The sequence below is a fragment of the Narcine bancroftii genome, chromosome 7 (assembly GCF_036971445.1).
Source record: "Narcine bancroftii isolate sNarBan1 chromosome 7, sNarBan1.hap1, whole genome shotgun sequence".
Lineage (NCBI taxonomy): Eukaryota > Metazoa > Chordata > Chondrichthyes > Torpediniformes > Narcinidae > Narcine > Narcine bancroftii.
In genome coordinates, this window is record NC_091475.1 from 35986584 (window position 1) to 36012961 (window position 26378).

Consider the following 26378-nt stretch of genomic DNA (forward strand, 5'->3'; position numbering starts at 1 on the left):
GTCACACAATAGGTCAGGAAAGTATTCCAGATGAATGGGCAAATGTGACTTTGAATGAACCATATGGAGAATGGTGCTGTCTATGTAAAAGGTTGTTGAAGAATCTGGAGAATCACTGAACTCGAGGCTCTATGCTCATCAGCCACAAAGGAAACAGCAGGTTTCAACATTGAGAGTAAAGAACACATGGCATCTTTCAGCTGCTCCCATTGGGGGAAGAGATACAGGAATATCAGAGCCAGGACCACAAGGCTGAGGAACAACTTCTTCCCACAAGCAGTGAGAATGCTGAATGATCAAAGGAACTGCTCACACTATTCGTGAAACTTTATTTGTATAGAAAAGGGTTTCCCAAACCTTTTAGCTCACGGAACCCTTTTAGGGAGCACTTGAAAATGGCAGAACCCTTATCTTCATGTACAGTTTGTGGAAGAACAGTGCTCCCTTGCTACTACAATAATGAGAAACAGCCCCTCAAATGATGAAATAAAATAACAGAATTTACCTTGTTTTGAACAAAGGTCAAAACAAGTGTGATTTGTGAATTAATCTTACTTTTAAATTTAAATTCTTTCTTTGGCTTGGCTTCGCGGACGAAGATTTATGGAGGGGTATGTCCACGTCTGCTGCAGGCTCATTGGTGACTGACATGTCCGATGCGGGACAGGCAGGCATGGTTGCAAGGTTGTAAATAATGCATGTGGAAATATACAAAGTGATGAAAAAGTGGAATTTTTTTTATTCTTCCGTGTATGTATTTATTCATTTATTCTCAAAGAAATTAGTTTTTATTTAGCCCCTAAGAAATTGTATAATTAAATAATTTTCTGATTATTCTTTAACATTTTTTGAGTTAAGTAGTGATTAAAAATAAGTGTGCCACTTTTGCATTACCTGGTATATAATATAGAAAGAAAGTAAATAAAATTGCCATTCTCCAAGATGAAATTATTTGTTGCCTCTAATTGACATTTAATGGGAGGAATGAAATTGTTTCTTGTAATCACAGATCTTATATTGGGCACAATGTTAGATCGTTGAATCCTTACAGCAGAGTGGCATCAAGTCATTTTCTGTATTTTTTCATTGCTGCATCATACAAATATCCGGTTTTGCACATTTAAGTCATGTAAAATGGTCATCAGGAATGCACAGCAGACAGAATTCTACCACATAAAACACCTTGTGCATCGGATGCCTCTTTATTCCTGGCTGAAGTGAATCCATTGCCATCATACTTTCATTTTGACACTTGATTTTTTCAGATACAGGCTTATTTGAAGATTCTTCATGAAAAGGCGGTGACACTTCAGTACGTTCTTCGGAGGAGTTATCTTGTCTCTTCATTTCTTTTTTAATCCAATAATCCATGGGTTAAAACATGTATGATAAAAGTAACACGATCAAGATATTGTTCATAATATTGTACATTTCAACTAATTATAATAATCACACAAAAAGAAACATCAATACTATCAACTTATCACCATGCAGAATGTCAACGTGGAACATCGGTGAAATATGGCCAGCTTTTGCACCAGTGCATGAAGAATTTGGATTCTCATTGGTCAAAAATGATGCACTAAGGGCTGCCTGCTGTGACGCATTTTTTTCTCAGGGGGTGGGGGGGGGGGGGAGTCTGCAGTCTGCTGCCTTCCCAATAAGTTTGGATTCTATAAAAAAAGTTTTTTTTTAAAAAAACAGATATCACTTTACTACGAGCCTTTTATATTTTTGAGTTTTACTCCCTGACACTTTTTCTATGCAATCCTTACTCTTTTCCAATGAGCCCAGTTTGGGAAACCCTGGTATAGATGAAATATCTGTTCTGTAAATGTATTGCTTGTATGTATGTTATGTCTGGTTGTGTGTCTGCATGTTTTTGCAATGAGGACTGGAGAACACTGTTTTGTCAGGTTGTACTTGTACAATCAGATGACAATGAATTTGATTTGATTGGACCTGATGCAGGAGAGCTGGTAAGCCATTGGTAGCTGGGGGGTGGGGGGTGTCTCTGAACCCATCATCCATCTACTTTAAATTCACAAACTTGTTCTGCTCTGAGTGATTCACTCATATAAGGACTCCAACAAGGCAGCCCATACAAGGACAGATATCCATATAAAACACAGGTCATTACAGCACAAGAACATGACCCTCAGTATTCAATGTGTAGCAAACATGATGCCAAATTAAACTAAATCTCTTCTGCCTGAACATGATCCATACCTCTCTATTCTCTGCTTGTTTGTCTAATAGTTTTTTAAAACACTATTTCCATCACTACCCTTGGCAGCCTGTTCAAGGCACCCACCAGTCTGTGTAAAATACTTGTCCATCAAATCTCCCACCTTTTAAAAATCTCTTTGAGAGATAGAGCATGGAACCAGGCCCTTCAGCCCACTGAGTCTGTGCCAACCGACCATCAGCTACCCATTTGCTCTCATCCTACATAATCTAATTCCTCCTGCATTCTATCAACTCCCTTCAGATTCTACCAACACATTAGGCTTTATTTGCAGTGAATAATTTGGGCTGTGGGAGGAGCACCAGGAGAATACCTGAATGGTCACAGGGAGAAGGTGCAAACTCCTCACGGACAGGTCAGGATTGAACCCGAGCCTCTGACGCTGCGAAGCAGTGCCCTGCTGATAGATAGGACGGTAACCAGTCAGAGGGCAGCGCACACAGAGGGCAGGTTTTTTTATATAATTTTTTTATTTTTCACACTGAACCAATCAACCAAAATATATACAAATGTTTCTCATTAAATATACACAGTGGCATTTTCTCCCTTTCCCCTCCCTCCCCCCTTCCCACCCCCTCCAAAACCAATAAACATATACAATAAAACCATTAAACAATCTCATCACACAATGAAAAATAAACAAGAAAAATGTGTCATCTACTTTTACACACTGGATCAAGTCATTTTGTCCTCTTATCATTTTAGGGGGTGGGAGTCTGCAATAGGCCCACTCTGTTATGTTCCATGGATGGTTCCCAAATTTGTTCAAATAATGTGACTTTATTTTTTAAATTGTATGCTATTTTTTCCAATGGAATACATTTATTCATTTCCATGTACCATTGCTGTACTCTCAGACTCTCTTCCATTTTTCAAGTTGACATTATACATTTTTTTGCTACTGCTAAGGCTATCATAATAAATCTTTTTTTCGCTTCATCCAGTTTGAGGCCTAATTCCTTATTTCTTATATTACTTAGAAGAAAGATCTCTGGATTTTTTGGTATGTTATTTTTTGTGATTTAATTTTAATATCTGATTTAGATCTTCCCAAAACATTTTCACTTTCTCACATGCCCAAATTACATGTACTGTGGTTCCCATTTCCTTCTTACAGCAAAAACATCCATCTGATAATGTTCAATCCCATTCTTTTAACTTTTGAGGCGTGATATATAACCTGTGTAACCAATTATACTGTATCATCCATAAGCTTGTGCTTATTATATTCTTCATAGTTCCAGAACATAACTTTTCCCATGTTTCATTTTTTATCTTTATGTTTAAATCCTTTTCCCACTTCTGTTTAGGTTTATAGTTTATTTCATCATTTTCCTTATCTTTCAGTTTAATGTACATGTTCATTATAAATCTTTTAATTATCATTGTGTCTGTAATCAAATATTCAAAGTTGCTTCCTTCTGGTAATCTCTATCTATTTCCCAATTTATCCTTTAAATAAGCTTTCAGTTGGTGATATGCAAACATTGTACCATGAGTTATTCCATATTTGTACTTCAACTGTTCAAATGTTAATAAATTATTTCCCAAAAAACAATTTTCTATTCTTTTGATTCCTTTTCTCTCCCATTCTCTAAAGGAAAGGTTATCTATTGTAAAAAGGGATTAGTGGGTTTTGTGTCAAAAACAATTTTAGTATTTGGTAATTCATTTTTTTTCCTTTCTAAGTGGATCTTCTTCCATATATTAAGTAAATCATGCAATACTGGTGAGCTTTTATATTGCACCAACTTTTCATCCCACTTATATATTATATGTTTCGGTACCTTGTCCCCTATTTTATCTAGTTCTATCTTAGTCCAGTCTGGACTGGTAAAAATCTGATAAATATCTTAATTGTGCTGCTCTATAATAATTTTTAAAGTTTGGTAATTGCAAACCACCTTGGTTGTACCTCTCTGTTAATTTATTGAACACTACCCTTGGTTTACCCCCTTTCCACAAGAATTTCCTTATTATTCTTTTTAGTTCATTAAAGAATTTCGCTGTTCAGGGAATTGGCAACGATTTAAATAAGTATTGTATCCTTTGGAAGACATTCATTTTAATGCAATTTACCCTCCCTATCAATGTTAGCAGTAATTCTTTCTAATGTTCTAAGACTTCCTGCAATTTCTTTATTAGTGGTTGATAATTTAGTTTGCAGAGGTGACTTAAGTTATTATCTAACCTAATACCTAGGTATCGGATGGCTTGTATTTGCCATTTAAATGGTGATTCTTTTTAAAATTCTGTATAATCCGCGTTACTCATTGGCATCACTTCACTTTTATTTGCGTTGATCTTTTCAATTGATTTTTTAAAAAAACGTACAGACAGGTAACCCATTCAATTACAGGTCGAACCCTAGTTACGATAGGGTTTGGATTTGGTTTGGTTCCTGGACTTGCATTGTACGTCAAAATTATTGTAAATCGGGGCCTACCTGTAAAAGTAATATTCTGCCTTGGCCCTGTTGGGAGCCAGATGTCCCCATTCCTGCTGGGAGGCTGATGTGCCTGCTCCTGCTGAGAGCCTGACATCCCTGTTCCAGCTGGGAGTCCGCGCTCAGATGCGGCCCATGGCATTGGGAATTACTATATGCAGGCGGCCATGGCTTTTTTTATTATTTTAAATTTTTTGTTTTTCCACACTATGAACCATATTAATCAAAATAGACACTAACATTTCCCTCTTGAATATACACAGTGGCATTTTCTCCCCTTTTTCCCCCCTCCCTGCCCTCCCTCCTTCCCACCCCCCTCCAAACCCATTAAACGTTCAACATATACAATACAATAAACCCATTAAACAATGTCATCACACAATGAAAATAAACAAGAAAAATGTGTCATTTACTTTTACACACTGGATCAGGTCATTTCGCCATCTTCTCATTCTATCATTTTAGGGGGTGGAGGTCCGCGGTAGGCCTTCTCTGCTGTGTTCCGTGTATGGTTCCCAAATATGTTCAAATAATGTGACTTTATTTTTTAAATTATATGTTATTTTTTCCAATGGAATACATTTATTCATTTCCACATACCATTGCTGTATTCTCAGGCTCTCTTCTGATTTCCAAGTTGACATTATACATTTTTTTGCTGCAGCTAAAGCTATCATAATAAATCTTTTTTTCGCTTCATCCAGTTTGAGGCCTATTTCTTTACTTCTTATATTACTTAGAAGAAAGATCTCTGGATATTTTTGGTATGTTGCTTTTTGTGATTTTATTTAATACCTGATTTAGATCTTCCCAAAACTTTTCCACTATCTCACATGCCCAAATTGCATGCACTGTTGTTCCCGTTTCCTTCTTACAGCGAAAACATCTATCTGATACTGTTGGGTCCCATTTATTTAACTTTTGGGGCGTGGTGTATAGCCTGTGTAACCAATTATACTGTATCATGCGTAACCTCATGTTTATTGTATTTCTCATAGTTCCGGAGCATAGCTTTTCCCATATTTCATTTTTTTATCTTTATGTTTAAATCTTTTTCCCACTTTTGTTTGGATTTATAGCTTATTTCATCATTTTATTTCTTTTGCAGCTTGATGAACATGTTTGTTATAAATCTTTTAATTATCATAGTGTCTGTAATCACATATTCAAAGCTGCTTCCTTCTGGTAATCTCAGTCTGCTTCCCAATTTGGCCTTTAAGTAGGTGGTATGCAAACATTGTTCCATAAGTTATTCCATATTTGTACTTCATTTGTTCAAATGTTAATAAATTATTTCCCAAAAAAAACAATTTTCTATTCTTTTAATTCCTTTTCTCTCCCATTCTCTAAAGGAAAAGTTATCAATTGTGAAAGGGATTAGTTGATTTTGCGTTAATAATAATTTTGGTAGTTGGTAATTTGTTTTTTTCCTTTTCATGTGAATCTTCTTCCACATATTGAGTAAATGATGCAGTACTGGTGAACTTTTATATTGCACCAGTTTTTCATCCCACTTATAAAGTATATGTTCTGGCACCTTCTCTCCTATTTTATATAGCTCTATCTTTGTCCAATCTGGTTTTTCCCTTGTTTGATAAAAATGTGATAGATACTTTAATTGTGCTGCTCTATAATAATTTTTAAAGTTTGGTAGCTGCAATCCACCTTGTTTGTACCATTCTGTTAATTTATCTAGCGCTATCCTCGGTTTCCACCCTTTCCATAAGAATTTCCTTATTATTCTCTTTAGTTCATTGAAGAATTTCTCTGTTAAGGGAATTGGTAACGATTGAAATAGGTATTGTATCCTTGGGAAGACATTAATTTTAATGCAATTTACCCTTCCTATCAATGTTAGTGGCAAATCTTTCCAATGTTCTAAGTCATCCTGAAATTTCTTCATTAATGGCTGATAATTTAATTTGTATAGGTGGCCTAAATTATTATCTAATCGAATACCCTAGGTATCGAATTGCTAGTGTTTGCCATTTAAACGGTGATTCTTTTTTAAACTTCTGTGTAATCCGCATTATTCATTGGTATCACTTCACTTTTATTTGCGTTGATCTTGTACCACGATATTTCTCCATATTCCTTCAATTTCTTATGTAGTTCTTTTATTGATATTTCTAGTTCTGTTAACTATACTATGATGTCATCTGCAAATAAACTGATTTTATATTCCTTCTCCTTTATTTTTATCCCTTTTATTTTATTTTCTGTTCTTATCAGTTCTGCCAATGGTTCTATTGCTAAAGCGAACAGTGAGGGAGATAGTGGACATCCCTGCTACATCGACCTACTTAATTTAAATTGGTTCGATATATATCCATTTACTGTCACCTTTGCCAGTGGTCCCTTATATAATGCTTTAATCCAATTAATATATGTTTCTGGTAGGTTGAACCTCTGAAATACTTTGAATAAATAATTCCATTCTACCCTGTCAAAGGCTTTCTCTGCATCTAATGCAACAGCCACTGTTGGTATCTTATTTCGTTGTACTGCATGGATTAAGTTAATTAACTTACAGACATTGTCCGTTGTTCATCTTTTCTTAATAAATCCAGTTTGATCTAGTTTTACTATTTTTGGTACACAGTCAGCCAATCCGTTTGCTAATAGTTTTGCTATTATCTTACCATCTGAATTAAGTAGCGATATTGGTCTATATGATGCTGGTGTTAGTGGATCTTTCCCCATCTTTGGCATTACTGTAATTATTGCTGTTTCACATGAATCTGGCAAGTTTTGTGTTTCTTCTATTTGGTTCATTACTTCCAGGAGAGCAGGAATTAATAACTCTTTAAATGTTTCATAGAATTCTATTGGGAGTCCATCCTCTCCAGGCGTTTTATTGTTTGGTAGCTTTTTTAATATATCCTGTATTTCCTCTATTTCAAATGGTTTTTATCGATTTGTCTTGCTCCACTTCTTGCAATTTCGGACATTCAATTTTAGCTAGAAACTCATCTATTTTGTCTTCTTTCCCTTCATTCTCAGTTCGATATATTTGCTCATAGAATTCCTTGAAGTTTTCATTGATCTCTGTTGGTTTATATGTAATTTGTTTGTCCTTTTTCCTTGATGCCAATACAGTTCTTTTAGCTTGTTCTGTTTTAAGTTGCCAGACTAGTATTATGTACGTTTTTTCTCCTAGCTCGTAATACTTCTGCTTTATTTTCATTATGTTCTTCTCCACCTTATACGTTTGTAATGTTTCACTTTTTATTTTTCTGTCCGCCAATTCTCTTCTTTTTGTAGTATCTTCCCTTGTTGCTAGTTCTTTTTCTGTACTTACTATTTCCCTTTCCAACTGTTCTATTTCCCTTTCCAACTGTTCTACTTCCTGATTGTAGTCTTTTTTCATCTGAGTTACATAACTTATTATCTGCCCTCTAATGAAGGCTTTCATTGCATCCCATAATATAAGGTCTTTCACTGATTCCATATTTATTTCAAAGTACATTTTAATTTGTCGCTCAATGAATTCTCTAAAATCCTGTCTTTTAAGTAGCATGGAGTTTAATATCCATCTATACGTTCTCGGTGGGATGTCCTCCAGTTCTATTGCTAATAACAGGGGTGAGTGATCCGATAACAATCTAGCTTTATATTCCATTTTCCTAACTCTCCCTTGGATATAGGCTGACAACAGGAACAGGTCAATCCTTGAGTATGTTTTATGTCTACTCGAAAAATATGAGTATTCCTTCTCCTTTGGGTGTTGCCTCCTCCATATATCCAAAAGTTGCATTTCCTGCATTGATTTAACCATAAATTTGGCTACTTTGTTCTTTTTGCTAGTCTTTTGTCCAGTTTTATCCACCTTTGGGTTCAAGTTAAGGTTAAAATCCCCTCCTATCAATATATTCCCCTGCGTAGCTACAATCTTCAAAAAAATATCTTGCATAAACTTTTGATCCTCCTCATTAGGGGCATATATGTTGACCAAATTCCAGAATTCTGAATATATCTGACACTTTATCGTTACATATCCCTCTCTGCTGGATCTATTATTTCCTCCTCTATTTTGATTGGTACATTTTTATTAATTAATATAGCTGCACCTCTGGCTTTTGAATTATATAATGCTGCCGCTATGTCCTACCCAGTTTCTCCTTAATTTATTATGTTCCTCTTCAGTTAGATGTGTTTCCTGCACGAATGCTATATTTTTTTCTTTTTTCAGTAAATTTAATAGCCTCTTCCTTTTGATTTGGTTATGTATTCCATTAAAATTTATAGTCATATAGTTCAACATGGCCATTTCATACTCTGTTTACACCTCATTTCCGCTTCCATACCACCACCTTTCCCCTTTTCCCCATTTTCATCTCTCAGTTTTCCCTTTTTAAACTCAATGTATGACAACACTTCTAAAACATAAAATACTTCAACCACTCCCACATCTAAAATTCCCTTAACCCCAAGTGTCACCCCCCCCCTCTGAGTTGCCCCTTGTCCCTTGCCGGGTAACCACAACTCCCCTCTCCATTTGGATTGCGAACCCGTTCGCAAGTGTCAACTGATTTCACAGTGACTGTTATTCTCTCCCACCCAACCCCATCCAGAAAAGACTTTTATCTTCACATTAAAACAAAGCTCACCCTCTTTTCTCTTTTTTTTCCCCCTCTCCCTTACTTCCCTTTTCTTTCCCCCTCTCCCTTACTTCCCTTTTCTTTCCCTTCTTTAGTTCTTACATATACATTATTGTTACATCACTTCATCTCTCTTTCTGTCCTGCAGGCATTCTGCAAATTCTCGTGCTTTCTCCGGATCCGAGAACAGTCTGTTTTTCTCTCCCATAAATTTATAGCCTTTTTTTCATAGGATCAATTTTGCTGTGTTAAACTCCTTCCTCTTCTTTAGGAGTTCAAAACTTATGTCTGGGTAATAAAAAAAATTTTGACCCTTGTACTCCAATGGTTTTTTGTCTTCTCTAATTTTATTAATTGCCTTCTCCAATATAGTTTGTTGTGTGTCTCAGAAATTCTACTAAAACGGATCTTGTTTTTTGTTGTGACTGTGGTTTCGGGGCTAATGTTCTGTGTGCCCTTTCTACTTCCATTCCTTCCTGCATTTCTGACATACCCAGGACTTTTGGGATCCATTTTTTTATAAATTCTTTCATGTCTTTGCCTTCTTCATCTTCCTTAAGGCCCACTATCTTTTTATTGTTTCGCCTACTATATTTTTCCATTATATCCATCTTCTGAGCTAACAACTCCTGTGACTTTAACTTTTTTGTCACTTTCTTCCAATTTTCTTCTTAAGTCATTCACTTCCATTTCTATAGCCATTTCTCAATCATCCACATTTTCTAATCTTTTCCCTATTTCTGTTATGACCAGCTCTATTTTACTCACTTTTTCTTCTGTACTTTTCATTTTTATTTTCATTTCACTAAATTCTAATGTCAACCATTCTTTTAATGCTTTAATTTGTTCTTGAATTTTAAAAAAATCTATGTATTGTCCATCTATTTTACCTCCTATTCCTCTGTGCAGAGCTTGGTGTTCTGCTTCTTCTGTATCTGCTCTTGGGTTTGTGTCTTCTACTTCTCTTCCTTGTATCTGTGTCTCTTCTGACTTTCTTGTTGAGCTGCTTGTCTCAGTTTGTTGGGTGTTTTTTTGCATAGCTTCTTATTGTTGGTCCTCTTCTTCTGGGCTAGTTGTCTGTTGGGCTTCCTGTTGCTGTTTTTCTTTCTTATCACTCCCTTTCCCGTTACTTTCCTCTTCTTTCAGTTGAGAGCCCTGCTGTCGGGCATCTTACAGCTGGTTGCGCTGTGTAAGTTCACTCCACAGCTGGGCCCCCCTCCCGTTGGTGTTTTCCTTTTCCTTGTTATGTGCAATTGTGCACTTCTGTTTGGCTCAGTGAGCCATTTTTGCAGTCCCGCAGTTGGGAGGTCACAACCCAGCGGGGTCTCCACTAACCTCGAGGAGTGGGCTCCTCTGTCCACGGTGGGTCCCTGCCTCTTCATGCAGGTAAGGCCTTCTCCTTTCTCTTCCGGCATCTTTCCTTATTTTTTTCCCGTTGTTTTTGGTTTTTTCTTCTTAGATGCCATTTTCTTTCTTTTCTCCACACCTTTATCTTTTATTTGTTGTGTTTTGTGTTTCTTGAGCTTTGCATTTTCTTCACTTTATTTCTTCTTTTCTCAAGAGGGCTGGTATTCTCCTACCAGCCACCACTCCATCGCGTGACTCCTATTTGCATTGATTTTGTACCCTGATATTTCTCCATACTCCTTCAATTTCTTATGTAATTCTTTTATTGATATTTCTGGTTCTGTTAAGTATACTATGTTGTCATCTGCAAATAAACTGATTTTATACTCCTCCTTTATTTTTATCCCTTTTATTTTATTTTCTGTTCTTATCAGTTCTGCCAATGGTTCTATTGCTAAAGCGAACAATGAGGGGGATAATGGATACCCCTGTCTAGTTGACCTACTTAATTTAAATTGGTTCGATACATATCCATTTACTGTTACCTTCGCCAATGGTCCATTATATAATGCTTTAATCCAATTAATAATTTTTCTGGCAGATTGAACCTATGTAATACTTTAAAAAAATAATTCCATTCTACTCTGTCAAAGGCTTTTTCTGCGTCTAAACCAACAGCCAAAGTTGGCTTCTTATTTCCTTGAACTGCATAAATTAGATTAATAAGTTTACAGACGTTATCCGCTGTTCGTCTTATTAAATCCAGTTTGCTCTTGTTTTACTATTTTTGGAACACAATCGGCCAATCTGTATGCTAATAATTTCGCTATTATCTTATAATCTGAATTAAGTAGAAATATTGGTCTATATGATACTGGTGTTAGTGGATCCTTCCCTGTCTTTAGTATTACTGTAATTATTGCTGTCTTACATGAATCTGGCAAGTTTTGTGTTTCTTCTATTTGGTTCATTACTTCCAGGAGAGGAGGAATTAATAATTCTTTAAATGTTTTATAGAATTCTATTGGGAATCCATCCTCTCCAGACGTTTTATTGTTTGGCAGCTTTTTTAATATATCCTGTACTTCCTCTATTTCAAATGGTTTTATCAGTTTGTTTTGTTCCTCTTCTTGCAATTTTGGCAGTTCAATTTTAGCTAAAAACTCTTCTATTTTGTCTTCTTTCCCTTCGTTCTCAGTTCGGTATAATTGTTCATAGAATTCCTTAAAATTTTCATTGATCTCTGTTGGGTTATATGTAATTTGTTTGTCCTTTTTCCTTGATGTCAATACAGTTCTTTTAGCTTGTTCTGTTTTAAGTTGCCAGGCTAATAGTTTGTGTTTTTTCTCCCAGTTCGTAATACTTATGCTTTATTTTCATTATGTTCTTCTCCACCTTGTTTATTTGTAACATTTTGTATTTTATTTTTTTGTCCGCCAATTCTCTCCTTTTCGTTATATCGTCCCTTTTTACTAGTTCTTTTTCTGTACTTACTATCACCCTTTCCAACTGCTCTATTTCCCAATTGTAGACCTTTTTCATCTTAGTTACATAACTTATTATCTGCCCTCTAATGAAGGCTTTCATTGCGTCCCATAATATAAATTTGTCTTTCACTGATTCCGTATTTATTTTAAAATGTTTTAATTTGGCATTCAATAAACTCTCTAAATTCCTGCCTTTTAAGTAGCATGGAGTTTAACCTCCATCTATATGTTCTTGGTGGGATGTCCTCCAGTTCTATTGTTAATAACAGGGATGAATGATCAGATAGTAATCTAGCTTTATTTTCAGTTTTCCTAATTCTGCCTTGAATATGGGCCAACAACAAAAACATATCAATCCTTGAGTATGTTTTATGCCTACTTGAATAATATGAGTATTCCTTCTCTCTTGGATGCTGTTTCCTTCATATATCCATAAGTTTCATTTCCTGCATTGATTTAACCATAAATTTGGCCACTTTATTCTTTTTACTAGACTTTTGTCCAGTTTTATCCAACATTGGATCCAAATTAAGGTTAAAATCCCCTCCTATCAATATATTTCCTTATGTATCTACAATCTTCAAAAAAATATCTTGCATAAACTTTTGATCCTCTTCATTAGGTGCATATATATTGACCAAATTCCAGAATTCTGAATATATCTGATACTTTATCATTACTTACCTCCCTGCTGGATCTATTATTTCCTCCTCTATTTTGATTGGTACATTTTTATTAATTAATATAGCTACACCTCTGGCTTTTGAATTATATGATGCTGCCGCTACGTGCCCTACCCAGTCTCTCTTTAATTTGTTATGTTCCACTTTAGTTAGATGTGTTTCCTGCACAAATGGTATATCTATTTTTTCTTTTTTCAGTATATTTAATAGCCTCTTCCTTTTAATTTGGTTATGTATTCCATAATGTTTGTAGTCATATAGTTCAACGTGGCCATCTCATAGCCTGTTAACACCTCATTTCTGCTTCCTCACCACCACCTTTCCCCTTTTCCCCATTCTCATCTCTGTTTTCCTTTTAAACTCAATTTATGACAACACATTTAAAACATAAAATACTCCAACAACTCCCACACCCAATATTTCCTTAACCCCAAATATCCCCCCCCCCTGAGTTGCCCCTTATCCCTTGCCGGGCAACCACAACTCCACTTTCGAGTTGGGTTGCAATCCTGCTCGCAAGCGTCAACTGATTTCGTATTGACGGTTATTTTCTCTCCCCCCCCAACCCCACCTAGAAAACTTTTTTAAAACACATATAACAAAGTTCTCCCTTTTTTCCCCCTTCCTTCCTTCCCTTCTCTTTCCCTTCTTTAGTTCTTTACAAATACATTGTTTTTACATCTTTATATATATTTTATCGCTGTTCTTCATTCTTATTACATCTCTTCATCTCTCCTTCTGTCCTGCAAGCATTCTGCAAATTCTTGTGCTTCCTCTGGATCCGAGAGCAGTCTGTTTTGCTCCCCGGGGATAAATATTTTAAGCATAGCTGGACATCTTAACCTGAATTTATAACCTTTTTCCATAGGATCGATTTTGCTGTATTAAACTCCTTTAAGAGTTCAAAACTTATGTCTGGGTAAAAAAAATATTTTTTTTGACCCTTGTATTCCAATGGTTTATTATCTTCTCTAATTTTATTTCTTGCCCACTCCAGTATATTTTCTCTTGTTGCATATCTCAAAAATTTTACTGAAATGGATCTTGGTTTTTGATATGTCTGCGGTTTTGGAGCTAGTGTTCTTTGTGCCCTTTCTATTCCATTCCTGCATTTCTATCATTCCCAGGACCTTCAGGATCCATTCTTTTATAAATTCCTTCATATCTGTGCCTTCTTCATCTTCCTTCAGGCCCACTATCTTTATGTTGTTTCGCCTACTGTAATTTCTGAGCTAACAACTCTTGTGTCTCTTTAATTTTTTTGTCACTTTCTTCCAATTTTCCTCTTAAGTCATTTACTTCCATTTCTACAGCCGTTTCTCATTCTTCCACATTTTCTACTCTTTTCCCTGTTTCTGTCATGACCAGCTCTAAACTTTGCATTTTATCTTCTGTTCTTTTCATTTTTCTTTTAATTGCACTAAATTCTAATGACAACCATTCTTTTAATGATCTAATTTGTTCTTCAAAAAAAGCTTTATCTATATTCTGTCCATCTGTTTTACCATCTATTTCTCTGTGAAGATCTTGGTGGTCTTCTTCCACTTGTGTCTGTACCTGTGTTTGTGTCTTCTTTTCTTCTTTGTATCTGTGTCTCTTCTGACTTTCCTGATGAGTTGCTTGTCTCACTTTGTCGGGCCTCTTCTTGCTTGGCCTCTTGCTGTTGGTCCTCTTCTTCTGAGCTGCTCATCTGTCAAGCCTCCTGCTGCTGCTCCTCTTTCCGTTCACCCTGTCGACTTTCTTTCTCACCTGATACTTCACTCCCTCTCCTGCCACTTTCCCCTTCTTCCAGTTGAGAGCCCTGGTGTCGGGCATCCCTCAGCTGGTCGCCCTGTGGTTGCCCACTCCTCAGCTGAGCCCCCCTCCCGTCGGTGTTTTCCTTCTTAGATTGCGCACTTTTGTTTGGCTCAGAGCCATTTTTGCAGTCCACCGGTCAGGGGTTCGTGACTCCGCAGGACCAACATCAACCTTGGAGATCGGGCGCTCTTCTCCACCATGGCTCCCTGTTCCTTTGTGCAGGTAAGACCTTCTCCTTTCTTTTCCGGTATCTTTTCTTCTTTTTTTCCTGTTGTTTTTACTTTTTCCTTCTTAGGTGCCATTTTCTTTCTCTTCTCTGCAACTTTATCTTTTATTTCTTATATTTTCTATTTATTGAACTTTGTCTTTTCTTAACTTTTTTTCTTCTTTTCTGGAGAGGGCTGGTTTTACCCTACCGGCCACTACTCCATCACGTGACTCCTCCCAAAGGGCAGGTCTTGAGGCCCCGATGATAGAGGGATGATCTGATTCCTACCCCATCTGCTGTGCACTGTCAATGTCCCTATGTATCCTCAGGGCGGCAGCAGTGAGCGCACACTGCTCCCCTCTAACTGAACCCAGCCAGTCCATTCCCCATTCTATAGACCCAGAGTAGCCTGATGACAATTTCTACAGCCACCTCCTAATTTATGCAGCTACAGGAGGGCAGGGCACAGGTCAAGGGGCCTCAGTATATCCCAGTAAACTCAGATAACGCAAGGTTTGAGGCCCTCTGAGGCAAGAAGAGCATGGTACCTTCAAGGAGAAAAGTCGCAGAATTGATAAAATAATTCAAAAGCAGGACCACAGCAACAATACCACGGACACCTCTGAGGTTAAAGCCAATTTGCTGGAAGAACTCAGTGGATAAAACAGCATCAGTGGGAGAAAAAGAATGGTTGATGTTTCAGGCCAAAAACGTTTCTCGAGACTGGTTAAATGTAGTGGAGAAGGTTGTGTAAAGGGGACAGGGCAGGAGGGGTTGGGCAAGGGCCCAAGTGGGATCAGTGGACCAGGTTGAGGTGAAGCAGGAGAGACAGGCAGAATATTTTCTGAAAATACATAAAGGGCCAGAGAAGAATCCAAGTGGTCAGGTGGAGTAAGAGGAGTCAGAGTGGAGCGGGAGATAAGAAGGCAAAGGCTACCAGTGCCGGAATCTGAAAACGAGAGGAAGGTGAGAGTGTGACTGCCTCACAGTCCGTTGTCAGAGCAGTTATTTCCAGATGTCAGTTGATTTTGTGCAAAGCAGCCTTGCCAATAGAATCAGCCTGAGCGATATGAAGGTCAAGAAAAAACAGTTCGAGGACCAGATCTTGGCTCTCATTCACTGACTACTCTCGCAGTGTTGGTGTCAGCCCCTCGACTCACTGCTCCCTTGGCAGAAGGTGCACTCTACACATACACACACACACTTCACACACACACACACACACACACACACACACACACACACACTCTACACATACACACACACACACACACTCTACACATACACTTCACACACTCTACACATACACACACACACACACTTCACACACTCTACACATACACACACATTACACAAAGACACTGCACATACACACACTCTGCACACACTTTACACATACACACACTACACACACTCTATACATACACACACACTCTACACATACACACACTGCACACACTACACATACACACACATAACACATACACACACTACACATACACACACTACACATACACTACACATACACACACTGCACACACACACTACACATACACACACACTACACATACACACACACTGCACACACACACTACACATACACACACTACACATACACACACTGCGCACACACACTACACATACACACACACTACACATACACACACTGCGCACACACTCTACACATACACACACTTCACACACTACACTCACGATTTGTTCGCCACATTTATTCGCAATCAAACGCACACAGACCTATGTAACCACAAACACACCACAATTACACACATTACAACCCCTCGGAGATTATATACAGTCCCAATCACGGACCACATGTAAATTACAATTACACAAACAATTCTTCGCAATCTCGAACTGACGATGACTGGACGCCCATGACAACACACACAAGTCGGCCAGTTGTGGTGGATCAGCGCTCCGCTCAGGTTCGACGATCCGAGCGCGAGGGGAGGAGGGGAGGGGGGGGGGGGGGTGTGGCCGGGCGGCCGATGTTGATAGGACACTCACCAGCCACTCCCGCGGGGAGTTCGCCCTCACTCCGCCGCCCAGCCATGGCTGAGACGGCCGTGCGGCTGAGTGGCCGTGGCTGTCTGGCTGCCGGGGCGCCCGGGCTCCTCGCTCCCGTCCTGTGCGTCAGCGCCTTGCAACTTGCCCTCACCATCGGCTTCATCTGTTACTCGCAGAGCCAGTGGCTGCAGGTAGGAGACCGCTGGGGGACGATCGAGGGGGCTGAGATTCACCTGGAGAAGATGTCCCCACTTCGTGGCTGATCAACCACAATGAGGATGGGAGTTGGCCTCAACCAGTGGACAGGGTCCGATCCTGACCCTGGCTGTGTGGAGTTCGCATGTTCACGCTGTCACGCCACCTGATGATCCCGTTGCCCGCTGCAGCAGTTCCTGCGGTTGTGGGAAGAATGGGCGCCTCTGAATGCTAAAAGGGGCAACTGTGGAGGGTGACCCATTCAGTACAGGGGCTGGTGGCAGGTGGTCGGACACAGAAGCTCTGACTTGCTGCAGCCAAACAGTTGTATCAGGTAGAGACACGCAGGAAACAAGCACCATCTGCCCGAGGAACTCGACGGGTCGAGCAGCATCAGTGGGAGAAGAAGGATGGTTGGCGGTACCTGCCGAAGCCCATCCTCAAGGCTGGGACTGTGAAGAAGAAAAACTAGTGTCCAGAGAAGAGGGTGGGAGGAGTAGTCCAGGGACCCGGGTGGGATTGGTCAACCAGTGACGCATGACCATCAGAGACAGTGGATTGACAGAGGAGAGGGTGTTTAGAAGACAAAGGTTGCCAGTGCTGGAATCTGAGAAGTATAGAAGATGAGAATGGTGGGGTAAAGGGAGACTGGATGGAATGGAAGGGGGGGAAAAAAGCAGAAGAATTCAGTGGGGAGATGGGGGTGGAAGGGGTTGGGATGAGTGCAGAAGGGGAACAGAGAAGATGCACCTGAGAGATCTGTCAACAGGAAGCCATGGTTATGGTGGACAGAAGACAGGAACACTGGTGTGGACAGAGGCAATGGAGACAGAGCAGGTGAGAGAGCAGACATCTCACAGGAAGCAGGATGGGGCAAGTGCTGGGGTGAGTTCACCAGGTCGTAGGAGCACGACCCTGTCAGTGCTGGGATTGGCCCTTGGTGAGCAGTTAATCGGTTAATTGGCTACTCTAAATTGGCCCTGGTATGTCGGTGATTGGTAGCTGAAATCCACATGGAAGAGATCAGCTCTGAGGGCATTTGTCAGGTAAAGTGATACAGTTGTGGAAGTTTTGGTCAACTCCTTATCAAAGGCAAGGAGGGGAACAGGAACCTTTAAAGGTGAGCAAGGTTAAAAGAGGCAAACAGAAATCCCTCTGAGAGGAATAGAACCTCTTTAGGGTGAACACCCATGGAGATGTACCAGTGAACTGAAGAGTAATTGAAAATCCAAAAATAAAGGTGAAATTCTGAAAACAGAAATAGAGTGAAATACACGAACGTGCTGGCAAAACTCACCAGGTCATGCAGCATCTGTAGGAAGTAAAGGGTAACCGACGTTTCGGGTCTGGACCCTTCAACGGGTATTTGATGAATTTGAGGATATCTCTGATGTTCTGCAGTGGAAGACCTCATCCTGAGAGCAGATGAGACAGAGAAAAGGGCCCATCCCTGAAACGTTGGATCCTTTATTTCTTCTGGATGCTGTGACCTGCTGAGTTTCTCCAGCCTAATTGTGCTCCAAATTTAGTGAGCTCCTTCCTAAAGACATAAAAAGCAAAGAAGGGGTGGGGCAGAACAGAAGAATCTAAAACGAGGAACAAGGAAACAGCAGAAAAGTCTCACGAACAGTATCTATCAGACTCAGATCACGAAGCAGCAAGACTGGTGCAAATGAGGAAATAAGTACAAACTGGCATTGATTCAAAAAAACAATTGAGAAATAAAGAAGGCAGGGAGATTCCCTAATACCTAAACATGCAATCCAAGATTTAGGGATAATAATGCCCTGCTTGTTATGCACCAGGATTCTGGAGAATGTGGAACAGTTCCCATGGAGTAGAAGGTGGAAAATGTAACCCTTTAAGAAGGGGAGATAAAGAAAGCAGGGAACTACAGTTAGCCTGAGATTGGTAGTTGGGAGTACAATTCTTTTTCAATATTTTTATTTGGCTTCATCAAGTAAATGTTAGATGGGTACCTAATAATAAAATAAAGTATTAGCAAATCACATATAATAATAAAAGTGGCGTTGAGACCTACATTACATTGAGAAGAAGTAAAACAAAACTTAAAAGCACTAATTATCAACCCCCCCCCCCCACCCCCCCTTCAGAGGCTACTGGCTAAGCCTAAGCAGTCGTTACCTGATCATAAAAAGGAAGGTACATTGGAAATAAAGTAGAAGGGTGAGAAAGATTTAGCAGAGATAGCGCTGATTTATTGAAAGGGAAATGATGTTTGTCAGTCTGCTAGAAATGTCTGCAGTTTGTAATGAACAGAATGAATTAGGGCAGTGATTCTCAACTATTTTTCAACCACCATAAGTATTCCTTACTTATTATGGACCACCTACAGCAAACCCATGGAGCACTGGTTGGGTGGGAAGGCTAGCGAGCTTGATCCTTTTCCCACAACACTGATAGGACTTTTTTTGTAGGAGCATTTTTTAAAATTGTTCATTTTGTTGTCAAATTTACAACTTTTCATTACTAGTAGGATTCACATTAAGAATAGGGAGGTTGTGCCGGAAGGGGATCAGGTGTATCGAGGATTGTTAAGAGCAAGGGCAGCTCATGTCATTCGAACAGCTGAGGAATAAGCATGATTTGCCTAATAAAACTTTCTTCTGCTACCTTCAGTTAAGAAGGTAATTTGGGACTGTCTCTGGCCCCAGAGATTCTAATTTGAAAGGGGAAAACGTGTAAGTCTATCTCTATGATGCATCTCATATTCCAAAGTGAGGGCCTGAAGCTGGACTCACACAGGTCGAGGGAAAGGTGGGAGACAGACTTGGGCACAACAACCCACGAGCGGTGCTGGCCAGACCTGTGTCTGGACAGCATGACATCAGTTATTAATGCCAGATACAGGTTGGTGGAATACAACTTCCTGCATCAGTTGCACCTCACACCACAAAAATTACATAAACTTCTATCCGTTCAACCTGACTGCATACAAAGGTGAGATCCTTCTGGGAGGACGTGGGGGACATTCTGAAAAAAATTACAAAGGTGGATTTTCCACAGGATACGGAGTTGTTCCTTCTGGGAAATGTTACGACGTTTGTCTTAAACTGACCAGATACAAAATTCAGTTTGTGAAGGTGGCCTTGTGGGCGGCCAGGAAGTGCAGGCGATCATGTGGAAGTCCAACTCCCATCTAAATATTACACAAGGGAATATAGAAATGCAGAGTTATCTTCCCCTGGAGAAAATCACGTAGAATTTGAGGAAAAAATCCGGCACATTTGTTAGGGTGTGGCAACCCTATCTGCACCACAGTGGTGCACAGATGTAATTATCCCCTTTTTAGATAAAGTAACTGCAACAATCGCACTTGTATTTTGTTCCTTATCCTTTTATTTTAGGTTTCTTTTGGGCTCTTCTTAAGTTCCCTTAAAGGGATTTTGGCTTCAGCAATATTTTGTTCCTTGTATTTGTTTAGTTTATATAACCTTTTTTTTGGTACTATATTAGGGTATGGGAGGGAGGAGAGATGAGTAGGGGTATGATGTGCACTATTGTTGGAAAATAATGTGTTATTTAATTGGATTTATGTGCATCTTTGAAAATCAAAAATCAAATATATAAAAAAAAGAATAAGGAGGTTCTGTTGCAAATGTACGGGTAATGGAGAGCTAACTTCTGGAATGTGCTGTTCTGGTCTCCTAACTTGGCTTTGGAGGTGGTGCAGAGGCAGTTCACCAGGCTGATTCTGGAAATGAGGGGGTGGGTTAGCCTATGAGGAGAGAATGAGTCACTTGGGACTATATTCACGAGATGGGGGGGATCTTATCGAAACATATAAAACTAAGAAAGGATAGATAAGATAGAAGCAAGAAAGTTGTTTTCACTGGTAGGTGAGACTAGAAATTGGAGGATATAGGCTCAAGATTTGGGGGAGTAGATTTATGACAGAGATGAAGAGGAACTGCTTCACCTAGCGAGTAGTGAATCTGCAGAATTTTCTACCCAAGAAAGCAATAGTGGCTACTTCATTAAATGCATTTAAATCACCGGTAGATTTTGAAAAGTGAGAATGAAGGATTACAGGGAATAGATGGGTAAGTGGAGCTGAGTCCCCTGGCCCAGCAAGCCTGCTTAGACATGACCTTATTGAATAGTGGAGCAGGTTCGACAGGCCAAATGTCCTATTCCTGCTCTTTGTTCTGATGTTCTTGTGTTCTCATGAAAGGTGATGGTGTTCACGGGGACATGGCTGTTTCGTGCACCAATAAGTGGAAGGTAACTTGCAAGCAAGCAGTTTTCCCTTAATTCAAGAAGCTTTGGGTTGACAAGAAGGTAGTTACTACAATTATAAAGACTTCATCTGTAATATTGCAGTCTTGGATATGTATCATTAAAAATTGTGCAGATTCATTCCTCTGGCCAGCATGTTTGTTGTACGAGAAAGGATTAACGAGACTGGATTATACTCCCTGGAATTCAGAAGAATGGGAGATGGTATCAAGGATGCACACAATGTTCTGGGTAGATCGAGGAATGCTTCGTGTGACCAAGATGTCAAGAACCAGGGGTTACAGTAGGGTTGGCGTAGATGTGCTCAAAGCTTCCTGGGAGAATCCCAACATTTCTAGTTTACTGGAAATCCCTGGCCCATGCCCACCCAAAGTGGAGAGGGAGCACATTGAGAATCTCCATGCTTTGGGAGAACACAGGATCCCAGTGTACATGGCAGGAGTGGACCACCTCATAAACCATTCACTCAACCATCAGACATCTTCTGTTCATCTCTGGAAGGGTCAGATCCCACAACCAGCCACCACAGAATCAAAAATGGAAGTAAATGACTTTAATCCGAAGGGATTGCCTTCCATAGGAAGTCCATACAAACATTCACATGAGGTGCTACCTCAAGAAGGCAGCCAACATCACAAAGGACTCCCATCACCTTCGGTCACAATCTCTGCACTGCTACCTTTGGTCAGGAAGTACAGAAGCCTGAAGACCAGCACCTCTAGGTTTGGGAGCAGTTACTATCCAACAGTTCTCTGACTCTTGTCACACGAATCAGGGACTGCTCCAACACCTCTCAGTACTGTTTACATCATGATTGCTGTGAATATTTATCATCTATCATATGTTTTTATTTTTTAATTTAAATTTATTAGTTTACAAGTATACAAGGCAGGTGACGTGAAATCCCCAGAGTAAATTCCAGGAGTTTAACCTCTCACCCAGAACTCAGTACTTGCAGCAGATTGATACTCCCTCAGTCATGCACTGGGTGTTTCCGCCCTTGGATGTAGGACTTCAATACAAGCTTCTGACTCAATGAAGAGTATTGCCAAATTGGACCATTTGTTGCTTCACACGGCTGTGGAAGCTAAGATTGGGTAGATTTAAAGCAGCAATGGACAGGTTCTTGATCAGTAAGGGTGTCAAAGGTTATAGGGGGAAGGCAGAGAATGACGTTGAGCCATAATTTGACTCAGTGGGCCAACTTGGCTCCTTCGTGGTCATTCTGGCATTTATAATGTAAAAAGTAAATGGGCTTGACTGTAAAATTATAGGCAAGCAATTTTCTGTTAAATAAACAGTGGAACTGTTTCAGTTCATTGTCACATGTACTGAGGTACGGCGAGAAAGTTTATTTTGTGGAAAATCCAGCCAGTCCATCCATATGTAGTTCAGGAGTTATAAAAACACATGTGCAGAGTTCCAGAAAGGCATCAGTGAGAACAGAGCAAAGGCAACATTATTTTACTTGAGTGAAGTCTCTTCAGCAGTGAAGGCTGGGGGAGTTTACATATTAAATGGACACTGTGTCAGTTTTCCACGTGATAAAGTGAGGGTGTAGATGTATTGGAGAAGAAGGAAAGAACATTCCACAGAGATCACTTGGAGGCAAAATAGAACTACCCTTGAATGACCTCTTGATACCTGAGGACGATCTTAAATTAAGGGAAGAAATGTGGAAAAAGTTGTGTCTGAATCCGTGAAGTGGGAATGTTCAAGGAGGGAAAGGACAAGAAAGCAGGGAGCTCTGGAGAGAAAGTGACATTGACTGGATGGCTTTGTACACTACAAGCAAAAGGATTTCCTTTGGTCAGTCATTCTGTCACTCTCCACTCTGCTCCAGGCACTTTCTCAGTCTTCCTTGAAATCTGTAACTTGAGTTAAAAGTATGGAGCATTTAGAAATGTATGGGTTGGTCAAAGATGGGATTTGTTAAAGGCAAGGAACTTCTGACATCATCATTTTTAAACACGTGAAGTACAGAAAGAAGAGAGAGAGCTGTGTAAATTCACCTTTTTAGGGTCTGGATGTCACTTTTTGACCATGACAAACAGGCATTGAACCTAGTGGTTTACAAGGATGTTCTGACCCATAGAAACCTATGACTTGGATGCAGACCATTCAGCCTTTTGTGTCCATGCTATTTATAAATGTTCTTCAGAGATGTCCCACTTCACAACACCTGCTTTGATTCTACCCAGACCTTCAAAGCAGCTGATGTAACCTCTGTCTCTGCCATACCTTCTTCCTGCAAGTTTCCTGTGAATCTTTGTCTTTTGTCATTTGAAAAATTGTTTGCTGTTAGTTGAACTGATTTTTGCTGAGGAGGATTTTCCAGGTATAACTTGTCTCTCTCCCTTACAGAAGAACGTCAGTGGGATCTCTGAAGAGTTCTTGCAGTGCCTGAGACTGATTTCCAATTTTAATATTAGTACCCCTAATCTTTCGGACAAGGAAATGCAAAAGGTTTCTGAGCTCTGCTCACAGCTTCTGCAAGGACTGAAGCAGCTTGTCAAGCAGGTGAGAAGTTTGCACTGCTCCCAGATTTTGCATTACATTTCTTCAACTGCTCACTGAATGTGCAGCTCATCATTGCTCTCGAAGCAGAGGGTTAATTTGGCTGTTGATCCATATTCATCATGGGTAGTGGCAACGATGGCTCAGAGTTCATCAGAAGATTGTAGGTTTAAATCCAGTTCCAAAGACGTAAAACATTACACTTTCCTTATTTTCAACTCTTTATAAGACAACATTCCTACAACATCTAACATTTTCCTTATTCTCCTATTTCTATCTTATTTATCCCCAATCTCCCCTTCACCTCCTGAGTTGTCCTTTATCCCTTGTCGGACAACCACATCTCCCCTCTCCATTTGGATTTGCGAATCCACTCGCAAGCGTCAACTGATTGTGCAGTGACCGCTATTTCCCCCCACCCCGCCTCCCCCAGAAAAGATTTCACTTTTCATATGTCACAAAGGTCCCTCTTTTAATTCCCTCCTTATTCTCTCTATTCCATTACCTTCCCTTATTAATTCTTGTCTATACTATCTATATTTTCCTCTAAGTACAGATACATTCATGTATGCTCATTGTCTCTATTCACTCTTATACCTCTTTACCTGCATACATATCAATCGTGATCATTTTTACTCTCATTACCCGTCTTCATCCCTCAGTCTATTTTTGTCTTTACCCACATACATATCAGTCGTGATCATTTTAACTCTCATTACCCGTCTTCCTCCCTCAGTCTATTTTTGTAATTGTTCTGCAAATTTTCGTGCTTCTTCTGGATCCGAGAATAGTCTGTTTTGCTGTCCTGGAATAAATATTTTCAATACCGCTGGATGCTTTAGTATAAATTTATACCCTTTCTTCCATAAAATCGCCTTTGCTGTATTGAACTCTTTTCTCTTCTTTAGGAGTTCAAAACTTATATCTGGATAAATGAAGATTTTTTGCCCTTTATACTCCAGTGGTTTGTTGCCCTCTCTTACTTTTTCCCTTGTCTTCTCCAGTACCTTTTCTCTTGTAGTATATCTTAGGAATTTTACTACAATAGATCTTGGTTTTTGTTGTGGTTGTGGTTTAGAGGCCAATACTCTATGTGCCCTTTCTATTTCCATTTCATGCTGTAGTTCTGGACATCCTAGGGTCTTAGGGATCCACTCTTTTATAAACTCCCTCATATTCTTGCCTTCTTCATCTTCCTTAAGGCCCACTATCTTTATGTTATTTCTTCTGTTATGGTTTTCCATTGTATCTATTTTTTGAGCTAGTAGTTCTTGTGTCTCTTTAGTTTTTTTATTAGATTTCTCCAATTTCTTTTTTAAGTCTTCTACCTCCATTTCTGCTGCTACTGCCCGCTCTTCCATCTTGTCCATTTTTTTTCCCATTTCTGTTAAGGTCATCTCCATTTTAATTATTTTCTCCTCTGTGTTGTTTATTCTTTTTCTTAAATCCTTAAATTCCTGTGTTTGTCATTCTTTAAATGATTCCATGTATCCTCTAATAAGAGCAAGTATATCCTTTACCTTGCCTCTCTTTTCTTCTTCTATTTCACCATACTCTTCCTCTTCTTCTTCCTCTGGGTTGACCATCTGTTGTTTCTTTGTTGCCCTTTCCTCCTCTTCTATCTTGTTTCTATTGTCTTCTGTGGTCTCTTCTTGCTGCAGGTGTTCTGCAGCTGTCGTTGCCGGCTGTGGAGATCGACTCCCCAGCTGGTCCCCCCTCCCGTCGGTGTGTTTTTTTTCATTCGCATCGCGCATGCGCGAAACTTCGCGCATGCGCGGTTGCGCACTTTTGTTCGGCTCTGCGAGCCATTTTTGTAGTCCATTATTTACCGACCTGAGGGAGCGGGTTTCTCTCTCCGCAGCGGGCTTCTTCGGACAGGTAAGGCCTTCACCTTTTTCCTCCTTTGTCTTCTCTTCCTCTCTTCTTACCGTTGCTTTCGACTTTTCTTTTTTTGTCGCCATCTTCTTTCCACCTTTATACTCACTTTTCTGTAACTTTTATTTCTGTGCCTTTGTGTTTTCTCTTGTTTTTCCCGACTTTTCTGGAGAGGGCTGGAGTTCACCGTCCGGCCACTACTCCATCACGTGACTCCTCCCAAGCATTACACTTTCCAATGTTCCCATTATAGTACAGATGGGGTCCTGCACGGTTAATGATGTCATAAAAGTCAATGGACTTCAAAAAGGCCTTTGACAAGGTGCCATGAATGAGGCTGCTAAACAAGATGAGAGCCCATGGAATTATGGGAAGGATAGATACTAGCAATGGCTGTTGCCAGGAAACAAAGGTTAGGAATAAAGGGATCCTATTCTGGTTGGCTACAGGTTACCAGTGGTACTCCACAGGGGCAGTGTTGGGGCACCTTTTTTTTGTTGTATATAAAAGCTTTGGATAATGGAATAGATGGTTTTGTGGCTAAATTTGCAGATGATACCAAAATTGGTGGTGGTGGGGAGGGACGGGGGTGGTGGTGATGAGGATACGGAAAGGCTGCAGAGACTTGGATAGATTAGGAGAACGGGCAAAGAGGTGACAGATGACATGCAATGTTGGGGAGTTGA

General features: G+C 39.7%; 1 protein-coding gene and 1 long non-coding RNA gene across 10 annotated transcripts in view; one reads left to right on the plus strand and one right to left on the minus strand.

The window, feature by feature from the left end:
• dgkh (diacylglycerol kinase, eta) overlaps positions 1-26378 on the plus strand; it is a 516150-nt gene that overhangs the window by 461351 nt on the left and 28421 nt on the right. For all 9 annotated transcript variants that reach the window (XM_069889589.1, XM_069889595.1, XM_069889596.1 and 6 more), the window contains one exon: positions 23665-23820. In XM_069889589.1, coding sequence (XP_069745690.1) covers positions 23665-23820 — 156 coding nt within the window. The remainder of the gene's footprint in view (positions 1-23664; positions 23821-26378) is intronic.
• LOC138738755 (uncharacterized) lies at positions 893-18574 on the minus strand. Its single transcript, XR_011341718.1, has 3 exons — positions 18338-18574; positions 16846-17492; positions 893-1349 (listed from the first exon to the last, which is right to left on the minus strand). It is a non-coding gene; the product is annotated as an uncharacterized lncRNA (long non-coding RNA).